General features: G+C 39.6%; 1 protein-coding gene across 2 annotated transcripts in view; it reads left to right on the forward strand.

Annotated features, from left to right (window-relative positions):
* LOC140314437 (cGMP-dependent 3',5'-cyclic phosphodiesterase) overlaps positions 1–13,828 on the forward strand; it is a 159,609-nt gene that overhangs the window by 125,406 nt on the left and 20,375 nt on the right. For both annotated transcript variants that reach the window (XM_072392615.1, XM_072392616.1), the window contains exons 3-11: positions 1,063–1,152; positions 1,366–1,454; positions 5,066–5,175; positions 5,969–6,024; positions 6,263–6,322; positions 8,719–8,875; positions 9,590–9,642; positions 13,111–13,185; positions 13,443–13,484. In XM_072392615.1, coding sequence (XP_072248716.1) covers positions 1,063–1,152; positions 1,366–1,454; positions 5,066–5,175; positions 5,969–6,024; positions 6,263–6,322; positions 8,719–8,875; positions 9,590–9,642; positions 13,111–13,185; positions 13,443–13,484 — 732 coding nt within the window. The remainder of the gene's footprint in view (positions 1–1,062; positions 1,153–1,365; positions 1,455–5,065; positions 5,176–5,968; positions 6,025–6,262; positions 6,323–8,718; positions 8,876–9,589; positions 9,643–13,110; positions 13,186–13,442; positions 13,485–13,828) is intronic.

Below are 13,828 nucleotides of genomic sequence, written 5' to 3' on the forward strand. Positions count from 1 at the left end.
AGAGGAATAAATGCTAGTTTATGGGCACACTCCACAGCTAACAGGTCAGGCAGAGTAAAGGATTAGTGGGAATTACACCAATGCAATCCTACAGATGGTCGTCAGCATTTCACTCTGGGCAATGCTACTTTTTGTAGGATTAATGCTGATTGAGTGAAATCTTTGTTTGATCCGGAAAGGGAAGAGACAACCCCTACAAGATTCACCATGGAGTTTAACAGCAATAATTCAAGATGCATATTTACTACTTTTACATTATGACTTTTGTCTTTTCTGTGGTTATGGCAAAGCAAAAGGACCAACAAATGACGAAAAAATGGTAGCCTATTTTTAAGTTGTTTCGTATATCTTGACACTGCCCCCAGCTAGCATCAGGAAGCTACAACAAGTCGATAAGCATCTGCAGAGTTCTGCACTGCATAGCTACAATGGTTAGTTTCAGTCTAATATTGTCAGACTTTCCCTTTGAGCTCACAAAATATATACTTTGGATTAGTTGGAGTGGTCACCTCACAGGAAGAGGTTTTTATCAGACAAAACAGGTAAAATAGAATAGATTCCTTCTTGCCTAATTTGATCAGGTTGAGGACTTTAATACTAATAATAAATAATTAATCTCTACCATATTTTCAAACATTTCTATGAAAGCCACCATCACTTCCACATTCACGTTCATTTCATATATCATCTGCCAGCCTAACTCTCCAAATAAATTGTGAAGTGTTTTTCCCTGTTCCAAAATTAAACAAAAGCATTGATTATTGTAGAGAGCATAACAAACTCCGCTGATATCAGATGACATTTGAGTTCGGTTCATTTTTAGGAACCACACTTGTGTCTCTATCTGCCAAAGACTACCAAGTGTGACACAGTTTAAATATTGTTACAGAGGCCTATGCAGCGTTCAAAGATAAATATCTGAGAAGAGACGTGGCAGTGAAAATCTTGTACCCACAAAGAAAACAAATTATAGCCAAGGTCTCAGGTTTTTGGAGCTGCTCTTTGAAATCATAAACAAACAACCGAATAGACATCAGGAAATCTGTTTGTGTTTTCCTCCAGGATGCTTTGCTGCGGCTGGCCGCAGTTGTTGATGCACGCTCGCTGCGAGTGGCCCTGCGAGACAGCATACATGAGCTGCTACCCAGCACGGTATTTGCTCACACACTCAAGTGCACGTAATTGCAATTTCTTCAGTTTATTACATAAAAAAAATATTTAAAAATCCTGCTAGTGTCTCAGTTTCGACGTAACACCAGGAAACAAGGCCCATACCTCTCACAAATATTAGAATCTGATTAATATTACAAACAAATACTAATTTATCTGTGTTGTTGTTGCTGTTGTTTTTTGTTTTTTTACCAGGAGTGCGTGTGTGTCTACATGCTGGAAGGGAGCTCAAGGCTGCTGTCTGATGACCCGCCACATGAACTGCCTAAGGAGGGAAAAATCAGGTGTGTACCATTTGTGTCTGTGCAGCAAGCAGCAGATGTTTCGTCCCAGTAAATCACCGCTCTGTGCTGATATGCTGCCGCATTGGCGAGAGCGGCGATACCGAGAGAAGCAATAAAACAAGGCGGGAGAAAAGAGCATAAACAGAGACAGCTGTTTGTGTTGGTGAAAATCGAGTTTCACCTGAATGAATATGAGCCGCTCAATCCAAAATCTCATAATCAACCCATAGATAATGCTGTCACTGAGAAAGATCTCATCATCAAGAAGCACAAAGAAATTCTCTTTTATCTCGTTGTTACCACTTTTTACTTTTTTCCTCACTCAATCTCCTTCTCTTATTTTCCGTCTTGTTTAACATCGCTCTATCTCTATAACAGCCTCTATCTTCTTTTGTCAAATTTCTATCTCCTTGCCTGAGTTGCTCTTTTACTCTCAGCCTGCCCTTTCCCCTGAGCACTAAGCTGCCTGTATTTTTGTCTTTCACCCCACACCTCCTGTCCCCCTGTGCCCAATACCTCTCTTTCACCTTCAATCCCACTCCCTGTGGAAGTGTTGTAGGGCTAATCACCCAAATGACAGTGCCCTTGGTCCCTCAGTGAGACACAGCAATCCTCTCCTCTCCTCTTATGCTCTGATGCTCTATTCTACCGCCTTGTGTGCCGCTGCGACAGCTGCCCAGATGCTGGCAAAAACCAATACTACATTATTGATGAATCTGTCTGCTTGTCAGACAACCCTGTTTCCAACACCTCATTGCCACAGAGACACAGTATCCCCACACAAACATGCCTTTGAGCAACAAACGCACAAGTACACAAGCACAGACCACACACGTGTACTCATACGCATCCTCACACACACTCTTATCAAAGCTGCATGCACGTTAGCTGTAGTGAGAATATTCAAAGAGCTACAGAGCACTTTGTTACTTTCCTCTCTCCAATTCAACCTGCTTATATAAGCCTGTTATCAAGACCTTGCCATACACCCACACACACTCACACACTCAAACCAATCTGAGAGTCAGAAGGCTATGGAGTTCGGGCCTAAATCCACGCCACTTTCTAATATGTACAAGCCCATTAGCTAGACTTTCACAGACAAAAGCATTAACAAGTTTGGCCAAGACAGCTTCCAGGACTGTTTATCCTCTTAAACTATTTGTTATGCACAACCTGAATGAAAGTTGTCATTTAAACTTTTGCAAATGAAGGACACATAAATCATAGTCTGAAAATGTATATCCAGTTACAAACATACCTACACAGCTGTTGCACTTTTTATGTTAGATAGGTTTGTTTTCATTCATGAAATAACAAAATGAAAGTTTATACGTCAAAGTTTTTACTTTCATTTTGTTCCATATTTTACTTGACAGATTTTCTTTTACTTATCTGTACAGATGATTGGCAGGTTGGGGGATGATCCTATAGGCATTTCATACAAAGACATGACCACAACTACTGTGTGACAGAAATGATTGGTATATGATAGTGTTTCCCTTTATTTTTGTGCGTTTGTGTACGTGCAACCTTTGCCAGTCTTTTTTTCCACAGCAGTGTGTATTCTCTAATGCACAAATGATCAAACTGTTGTATGAATCACAGCAGAGCTCCCCTGAGCTCTTTAAATCAGAGAAGTGTTTTCTCTCAATGCTGATCCTGTTATCACGTCAGACAGGCAGTCACTGAATATCTATAAGTATTGTAATAAGCATTTTGATAACGATGCAACAATTAGATTATTTTTGTAATTGCAAAGGAGGGCACCATCTGCTGTTTCATCTTCATATTGATAGTTGAGCACTTATGACAAATCAAACTCACAGTGGACTTAGAACTGTGCTTCTGTAAAAATTTTGAAGTGGAACTTAATGCTAAAACTGCATCTAAAATTTAGTAACTTGGAAACCACAAAGAAAATAAATATTAACTAAAGAATACTGGATATGAATTCCTTTAATTAACAAGAACAAATTATAATTATTGTTAAAGGCAAAAATAGCTAAAATTTTCTAGCCCACAGAAATTTTTTTTTTAAATTGTGAGCAGTGAGAAAGATGAAGAACCCAAAAGCAGGACACAGCCTTGTAAAGTGAAAACAAGTAAGTCAGTCAGCACAGCAAACTTCACAAGCCTTTTCCACATATGGGTTCACACAAAAAAGATGTCCCCATTGACCCGCTGCTGTTCTTCCTTGGTACTTCACACATCCCAGACAGACAAGCTCAGTCCTGCATTGTCACGTGCTCACACACGGTTGCAGAATCCGCTGAGCGTCAACAGCGTTCTTGGTTGTGGTGGTGTGCTTTGTGATGCCAGCTTGTCCTTACACACACAGCTCGTTTACCTTTACTACCTTCCTTATCAGCTTCCTTGTCGGCTCAGAGGCGTATCGAGGCAGATCAACTTCACAATCAAATGCAAACGCTGGTGATTACAATCACACTAAAGGAGACTATATAACTAAATGGAATAAAACCTTCATTGATATTATATGTTATAATATTATATATGTTATATATTTATAACACAGAATGGCTGGTCTGATATGCAGGATTGCATTTTAAGGTACTTTTTCATGCAGTTTTATACAGTGTATGTCACCAACTACACATACATACATTTTACTGCCAGAGTGATCCTATCCCTGAGCACACTGCAACCTTCATACTTATATACATACAGTGCATTTCCACATGTGCATAGACATTGCTAAGTAACTGTATTGTTCTTACTGCGCCGTTCATTTGTGTTTGCTTCTTACTGTGTCCTGTTTGAATTGAAAAACTATGAACAAATACATTACACAAAGGTCAAATGCATTTGCCATATTACAATATTTTCTGATTGAAGCGGACTGTTCCTCAGTGAGCTGAAATAAATGAACACTTTGAAATAAATGCACCATGCAGAGATTTGTCTGCGATAGTTGGAGGGGATTTCAGACTCTGTGAGCATGTAATAGAGCCACTGCTGCTACCCTCCATGTTTGTGTCAGTGTGTGCGCTTGTCTGTGTAGGTAGCTGCCAAAGAGCTTTGCTGATTATCATGTGAAGCACATAGTTGTCAAATTTACCTATATGCTTGAGTGAAACTGTTTGGATTCTTTTTGCTTTTCATTTTCACATTAATACAAGTCTAAAGGTGTGTGCGTGTGGGTGTGTATGTGTGTGTGTGTGTGTGTGTGTGTGTGTGTGTGTGTGTGTGTGCGTGCGTGTTAGTGCATGTGTGCGTTTGGAGACAACCAGTCCAGAATAAACAAATCTTTGTCTCATATTTTAGCATAAAAATGCTGCCCTTTGTATCAAATGACTGAACAGGACACAGACACACAAATGTATGTATTGAGTTCATATAACTTGAGAACGAATAATAGCTTTATTCAGCAGTGTTTTGGTTCATGTCAATGGACAATGCGTCTGGTTTTTTAAGGTTGACAATTGTTTTTCCATTTGCCACATTTATCCTTCAAACCTCCTCCTCCTTATTTTCTCTGCAATGTCTAACAGTGTCTCTGCAATGTCTGACAAACTTGTTTTAAATTATACTATATTCATGTATGTTGCTGTCCTTTTCGAACCTTAGTCACACTCCTGTATTTGTTGTAGGAATATTGCGGACCAGCTGAAGCGATGTCAGTGCGCTGGCCTTCCTCCATCTGAACTGCCAGAGATATACAGAACCTGCCTCGCAGCACCTTTACCAGCACACAGAAGAGGTGAAGTTGTATGCTTTATGAAGGGTCCACTGAGGGCTTGAATGTTGCTGATGGACAGACAAAAGGACCGACACCCGAGTCTGTGTACTTGTTTTTGAGGATGTGTGAGCATGTGCCCGTGTATACAAAGGAGCACAGAGATGTGGGAGCGTGGGAGGACAAAACAAACGAAAGGAGATAGAGAGACAAGTAGCGAACAGGAGATGATGATTGCACGGAAAGAGGTATGGAGCTGTGTGGGCAACAAAATTAGAGAAGAGGCCAAAAAAAGCGATGAAAGGTTTGAGATGAGGAAAGAAACATTTTAAGAGTATTACCAGACTCTGCATTGTGCTTCAAATTGAACACGTTTTCTTTACATCCAAAAGCAGAGTAAGAGAATAACCTGAGAAATGCGTAGACGTCTTTCACCACAAAAGTATAACTGCTCTGCACTTTGGGTATACAAACATAACAAAGAATATGCTGTAAGGATGCAGAAAAAAAAGCTAGTGTGATAGTTAGTTCTGTTGTCTGCAGTGCACAAACAGCACTCTCTTCAATAATCTGATTTAGCTTATTATGACGCATTACTGCCATCAAATGAAAAGAAAAAAATAGTCATATCCAAGGACATCAGATCTTTTTTTTCTTTTTCCTTGAATATTTGTACGAGTATTAGAACAAGAAGGAAGACTAAGTAAGATAAAGAGCTGGACAAGGACATAGAAAACTAATTGAACAAAGGACCAAACACTGTTTTGTTTGAATTGATGCATGACTCTGAAAGCTTTCCTATTTTTCTTTCTTTTAGCTGTTGTAATTCCTATCTTGGATCAGGATCAGGACAAGATCCTTGCTGTCTTACTGGTGAGTCCCTGCATTCAAGGATGTACAAAAGGATTTGAAAGAAATTAGTCAACCAAAGTAGCAAATTAAATGTGAGTGATTACATCACCACCTTTTTTTGGACTGATTTCATTTCAGTTAACACACACAAATGAAATTAAGTCCACAGAGACAGCAGGGCATTCACCAGTGAAGCCTACAAACAAAAACTGCACTCTGCTCAGTTTCTACTGTGTGTGTTTATTTCTCTGTTTTGCAGGTTGGCTGTAACCCACTATCAGATCAAGAAGAACTGCATTTAAACGTGCTGGGAAAACATGTAAGTTCTCTTTTTTCTGTTCTTCTTGGTCAACCCTGAAAAAAAAAAAAATACTTGGCTACACGACCTGCAGTACTTTGCTTACTCAACACCTTTTGGCGCCGGGCTGTTTTGTAGAAGAATTGCGCTGCATAAGTAGTGGTTGTCGTTGAATCGAAAACTAGTCACGTACAAAACCCATTACCAGAAATGTTTGGAAATTTTCTGAAATGAAAACTTTAATCTTTCAATGGTTCATTTGTTTGAACCCTTATGTGACAGACACCAAACAAATGATTTTCAGTGCCTTCATTGCCTTTTATCACCCTTCCTTTCAATGATACCTTTTGATTATTTACCAAGTGAGGTTACAAATTTTTGCCATTTTACAGAGGAATCTGTGCCCACTTTTGCTGAATATGAGCTGTCACCTGCTCAACAGTGCATGTCTGATTCTCCTCTTCATAATGCACCAATTTTTTTCAATAAGAGACAGATCCGCACTGCAGGCAGGAAAATCAAGCTATGAAGCCACACTGCTGTAAGTTGTGCAGGATGAGGTACCTCTTGGGTAAAGGCATCGCCTTTGATGATAACATATGTTTCTTAAACCTTTCAGTATTTGTCTCTGGATCAATGATACATTCACTCATGCACACACATGCAAGTCACCTATGCCTCTGCCGCATCTCAACACCAGCACAGATGCTGGTTTTTGCACCTTTTGCTGATAACAGCCTGGATGGCCTTTCTTATCTTTGGCACATTGAACCAGACGTCAGTCTTTTCGCCCAAAATTAAACTGAAATGTGAGCTAGTCTGATCCCAGAGCACGTGCTCCCTGTCATTCTGTGCAGCCAAGATGAGGTTTTGCCAAGAGAACCCCAGAACTCCCATGTGGTTATAATGATCAGGGTTGCATGACGGTTTCTCACACAGTGCTGCTTGTGGACTCGAAGGTCACACGCAATCCAAAAGTGTTTCCTGTTACTGGCCGTCACACTCTGTGATTACCCCGGTCTCTGAATCTTTTTACTATATTGTGCACTGAAGATGTTGAAATACCGAAGTTCATTGCAATTTTGTATTGAGAACATTTTTTTTGGGAGCTTAGTGATTCAAACATGTTTCAAGCATGAACATTGACATTTTTTTTTATTTGTCATAAGAAAAAGTAAGAAGAAAGCAAACCCTGCACTCCAAAGTCTGAGACGGAAACCTTAATAAGTTTCTTCTGGCTGTGGCTTGTTCACAGTCATCTTTTGGTTAAGGTCAGCTGATACAAGTAGCAGAATTCCACATATCCTGCCCCAATTTTTAAACATCCATGGGGATCCTTAATGCGGCCACTAAAAATCATAATTAATACTCACAAAGCAGGACTAAACTATAAGAAGGTGACAAAGTGTTAACCGGTACAGTGGAAGTCAAGCTGATGTCTGGAAAACCAGACCATCGTCTGTTAGACAACAAGAAAATGAGAAATCAATGGTCTTTGAAACAGGAACGTCATCCTGAATTCACAAAATACACAATGAACAACCTGAAGAGGTTCATGCAGAAGGTTTTGCTGTGGCATTTATGACCTCCAGTCTATACACTGACAGTCAAAGCTTGCCCGCTCTTTTGAGGGAAGAAAAGACAAAAACTAAACGAAAAGGGAAATACCACTACAAAGTGTTTCCAAAATGTATTGCTCGGCAAAATAGGTGTTACTGAAATGACCAAGAATGGTCCCCAAACATTTTGTGAAGAATGTAGATAAAAAAAGAAAAAGTCTTTAAATTGCTGGTGCCTTTAAAGATCAAGCCACCCTCTGCTCACTTAGTTTTTAGCTTTTTTACAGTCACAAACTTTTTGCCTAAACCTTTGCTTTCCACTTTTGAAATACACTAAATCAAAAGAACCAACTGGAATGAATTGTTTCAGTTGCTTAGGAGCATACGAATAAAGTCTATCCAAAAGCATAAAGTGTAATTTTCAAGTTGGTCGAATCCACAGAAGTAACCCCCATTGCCAAACAAGAAAAGTAAATTAGACACGCCTACGAAAAATTGCTTTATATCAAATATAGCTCAAAACTCTTTTTGAAGTGTACTTAACTCTCCTCTGATAGATTATTTAACAGTGATCTTGTGTTTTCAGATATTATGACTAAAGAAAGCTTCAATAAATGGCCGGATATTAAAAAGGTCTGCCTCCTGGAGTATTATATATCTGCAAAACTGCGTTGTGACCACACGCACACACATACTCCGGAGATAATCCTGTGCATGGCTGGTGGCTTTCAGGATGAAAAATAGCGAATTGACTTCAAACAGTATTTACCCACCGTTTTATCTCCTAAATATGCTGTCTTTGGTGCTTCTCTGTGTATGCTTGTTTGTGTGTATCTTCTTGTGTGCATGTGGTTGTAGGCCTCTGTGGCGTGTGTACGTGTCCAGGCTGTTCAGGCATCCTATCAGAGGCCTCCTCTCAGCCCTTCTCCTTTGCAGTCCCACAATGCTCTGCTGCACCTCAACGTCTCAGAGCAGGACTACTGCGAGCTGGACCGCAACATATTGCAGCTCTGTGGTATGTACGCACACACACACACACACACACACACACATGCAGGTGATTAGGAAGTTTATGTTTATGAAAAGTTTATGCATGAAATCTCTTCTTTCACTCTTTCTCAAACACATACATTTCATCTCCTACAGCTTTTGAACACACGCAAAATTTCATACATAGTCTGACACTGACAGGTGAGGTGTGTTAATAGAGTGAGTCCCTGTGGATGAAAAGCTGTGAATTTAGATGCAGCATGTCAGTGACATAAGGAGTGTGTGACAGTTACAATATGGAAACAGAATGCTTTGCAAAAACACTGTTTAAAAATCTCATGCATAATGGAAGTGGACTCACTCATGTCATCCCTGCACACACATCAACAATGTTTACTCCTGGTTAATTGTCAACAAAGATGAATTTCCCTTGTTGTCTTCAGGTTTTTCCACCTCTATCTCACCTCACTGCTTTTCTGTGCAGCTATTTCCAGTCGTCTTCTTCTGCAGTACAGTCAGCTCTCTGGCAGTTGTCTTTGATATTAGCCCCTGCGTTAACTCGCTCCTGTTCACTCTCCCCCGACCTGGATGTCTGAGTGCACCCTCCCCGGATTGCTTTCTGTCCACTTGCTTACATGATCTGCATTCGCATTCTTCCTTCACACCAATCTGCCCTTGGTCCTCTGTGGTTTCCCTGCCTTCACTTTCTCTCTCTCGTTGTCTCCCTCTCCTCTTTTAGGTGAGCTCTATGACCTTGATGCAGCTTCTCTGCAGCTCAAAGTCATCAATTATGTAAGTGGCTGAGATCACTCATACACTCCTGCACGCACCACCATACACGTGCACACACTGAGCTAAATACGCACAGTACATGCAAAACATCCCTCCCCGTGACCTCTTCCCCTCCTCCTGTCACAGTATTTTTTATCATGCAGTTACTTCATCAATCTCCCCACAGGACAACCCAACCGCCTCATATAAACGGTGAGATGGACTCTCTGTAAAAGCAGATGAGAATAATGAGAAGAGAGAGAGGTGTAGATCGATTCCAGCTTAGAAAGGTCTGCACAGAAGGTGTGAGGGAGCCCGTGGACGGGCAGAAATTGTCTACAATTCCAAATGTTTGAAGTTATTCACAGATGGAGAAAATATGAGAGAAAAGGGGGTAAAGCCAGAGGGAACAGGGGAGATTTGAAGGTTATAATGCATCAGAGGGACAAAGCCTCAGTCCATAAGAGCTCCAGGGAAGCCTAATGGATGAATGCACATGATTCATCTTCATCTTTAGCGTGAAGGACTTCTTTTGAATATTTCATAGCTTTTGATGAAATAGGAAGTTAAGTCAAAGTTTGTCTGAATCTTCAAAATCAAGATTTTTTCTTCAGTTGAGTTCAAATTTATTCAGCTGATTCATTATAATTTTTAACCTTGTTGCTTTATCTTGTCTTACGTTATGGGCAGCTTTGCATCTTTGCGGTTTAAAAAAACGTAACTCAACTTTTTTTTTTTTTAATGAAAAAATTTTGTAATTTTCAGGACATGGTCGGATACAATTACAACTGGTCCATGTATACTCTATTTGGTAGCTAATCTTTTACAGGAGGACAGTTTAAACAGGTATATTGACTTGAAAGCTTTTTTTAGACAAATATCATCCTGTCTTTGTTAGTTTAGCAGATAAAAGTTTTCTTGTTCATTTGAAGGTGAGTTGCATTTGCTCTTAAAAGTTTGCGGCATACAACATGCAGACGTAGGAGTTCCGAATGTAACTGAGACAGGCCATCCTGAAAAAATAAAACAAATACGTAAAAAAGATAAAAATGTGTGCAACCAAGAGATAACAGGAACATAAAGAGAGGAAAACATGGAAAAACTTTCATAGAACACAATAGAGGTTTCTTCCAGTCCAGATAAGAATACTTTACAGGAAGTGGACAAGACTAGACATTATCCAAGTTTACCAAAAAGAGAAAACTTCACAAGAGCAAATTCTGATGGTTCACCACAAGGTGCAAACCATACGTAATGGTAAAGGTTTGAAAAGCCAGATTTGACTTTGCTAAAAGCATCTAAGAAACCCAGTTCTCATACTATTTCTCTGGAAACTCAGATTCAACTATAGCAGAATGACAGGAAGAAAAAAAAACATGGAGAAGGCTTGGAACAGCTCATGATGTGAAGCCACAGCATTATCTGTGAAACAGGTTTAGGAACTGTGATGACATGGACATGAATGGCTTGTAGACCTGCTGGGTCATGTGTGTTTATTAATGTGAGAGAAGACCGAAGCAGCCTAAGGAATTCTGTAGTGTGTAGGATATATATGCTCAGACTAACCCGGATGTACTAATGTCGATTGAACAGAGCTTTGCTGTTTAAGTGGTAAATTACGAAAAGATTAGAAAAATTTTAAAAATATGAAATGCTTGTTCTGCAGCATAGAGCTTGTTGAGTCAGTTGAGCCCCTATTCAAACATTTCATGTTACATCTTTTGTTCAGTAAATCTCACACTTTACCCTTCAAGTAGATTATTTCACTTTATTTCACTGTGGGGCCAAACAGAGCAGTTTTTTTTATTTTATAGAAATAATCTGGAAAAATATCAAATCAAAGATATCTTTTAAAACTGCTAAGCAGAAAGAAAATACAAAAATATATATATATTTTGTCTTGTAAATCACATTGTAGAGATGCAGGTATTCTTTGTATATTTTTCTTTCTTAGTTGCAGCTGCTTTGCTTTTGCTCTTTCTGTTATGTTCTCCCAAAAGAGAAAAATAACTGCAATTGTCAAAAGAAAAGATAAATATCTTCAGGGGGCATGGTCTGTTTAACAATTCATGTATGAATTAGTTGTCATTTCTCGGTTTAATTGCTTAAGCCAAGCTTATTGACCCGTCCTGCACGTGTGCTACCTTGGGACCAACTCAGTGGAACCGCAGTGTGCTGTGCTGTGCTGTGCTGTGCTGTGGAGGTTCAGCCTGTACTGCATCATCCCTCAATGTCTCTTAAACCTGCATTCGAAGTAATTACTCTTCGTATGAGAGAGGAAGACTGTAGGAGAGCAAAAAGATCAGGAATGCATCAGTTTTGAAAACTACTTTGACTCAGACATGATATGTTTGACCTGAATATTGTTGTAAAAATGGGGTTGGGAGAGGAGGAGCAGGGGATTGTTGCTCCTGGAGAATGATCAGTTTGGGGAAGAGGAGCTCGGAGCAGTTCTTTTGGGATTAACACAATTTTGCCAAATAAGGGGATGATGGGGCTTATTATTGTATGTGGGTGCAGCAACATGTCTTATGTGCACATATTTGTGCTGTGTGTGTATGCACATGGGCGAGTGTGTTGGCAATAGCTCCTGCTTATTCCTGTCCTGCTTGTTCTTCATCCAGATCTGTGGATTACAGAGAAGAATGTTGTGCGAGGATAAATAGCTCTTGTAATTGTGTGCACGCGTACCCGTGCACATGTTTATGCTCGTGTACCCTCAGCTTTCGTGCCATTGTGCTTACAGGTGTGTTTACATCTAAGAGTGCATTGCAGTCTATGAATGTGAATGAAGCATTCCTCTTCCCACGCAGCAGAAGGAAACTAGCTGAAAATCTGCAGGTCGTACAGAATAGCAGTATCAGGGAAGCTGAGGGCACATGCAGCACCTCTTTTAAACACATTGACACAAAAAGTGACTTTCTCCTATTTAGTTGTGGCTTAATGTCATAAGTTGTAAGCTATTTGATTGTATGTTATTTCATTTTCTGTGTTTTGATGAGACAGTCACATATTAAATGAGAAACTTCATGAGCAATAACTGAAAAATCATTGTCACTGTGTTATTGAGTGTGTGTTAATGCACATTTATTTGTTTTGTAGTATGTGTGGACACGTATATAAATGCAAAGTTACTTTTTGTCAATATCCGTTTTGGACAATTCATAGTAAGCTGTGGCTAGCTGTACAAGGAATACTAATAGAATTTATTCCACATTGCACCGTCTAACAATATTTGATTATTATAATAAAGTGTTCGGTACAGTCTAATTTACAATTCAATGATGTTATGAAAGAAAACACTAAATTCTTGCTACACACGAGCTGCAGTCCTTTTCATTGCTCACTGGTTTGTTTAATCTGATCTAATCTTCAAACAATCAGAAAAGACAATCAGAAAAAGTGCTTTAAAAACATCGACTGAATCTGTCAGAGTAGTATTTAATGACTGTCTGTCAGGTCTGATGCTATGTTTGTGTTCCTCTGCAGCTGCAGCAGCAGACGCAGTCACAGTGCTGTTGTTTGCTACTGGTATCCGAGGACAACCACCAGCTATTTTGCCAGGTACACGCACATGCACACGTTTCCCCTTGCATCTTTATCACTCTCGTACACATTTGTTCTTTATTATCTGCTTTTGAAACACCACACAAAAACAACGCACCAATTTTCCTCACTCAATGCTCCCTTCATCTCTCCAAACTCTCCCCTGGCCACACACACTCAGCCTTCCACCATCTTAGCACTGACTCACTCACCCAAGCGTAAACTCAGCTTTAACATTTGATTAACTTTAAATATTTGACCTCTGTGACATTTAGGTGGTTGGAGACAAAGTCCTGGAAGAGGAGATCAGCTTCCCGGTGAGAAAGAAAAACACTTGTGTATTAATATGAACATTAATTGATTTATTTGCAGTTGCCTGTTTATATTTGAAATTCCCAGTGAAAACTTTTGCTCATCCATTAATGGCTTATTTATTTCATCATGTCCTCATTCAGTCAGTCATTTATTTTAGATATATAGATATCCATAAGATCCCCCCCCCCCCCCCTCTCATGGTTTAGTAAACAAAGAAATCCAGGGACGTTTGTAATAAATAATCATTGACTTACTTATAATGCAAGTGTTGTAATCTTTTTGACAGGCAAGAACGAATAAAGCTCCCACATGTGAACATCTCTAATCTTCAGTAGAGATTGTAATT

Source organism: Leuresthes tenuis, unplaced genomic scaffold, assembly GCF_036924035.1.
Source record: "Leuresthes tenuis unplaced genomic scaffold, fLeuTen1.0.hap1 SCAF_9, whole genome shotgun sequence".
Taxonomy (NCBI): domain Eukaryota; kingdom Metazoa; phylum Chordata; class Actinopteri; order Atheriniformes; family Atherinopsidae; genus Leuresthes; species Leuresthes tenuis.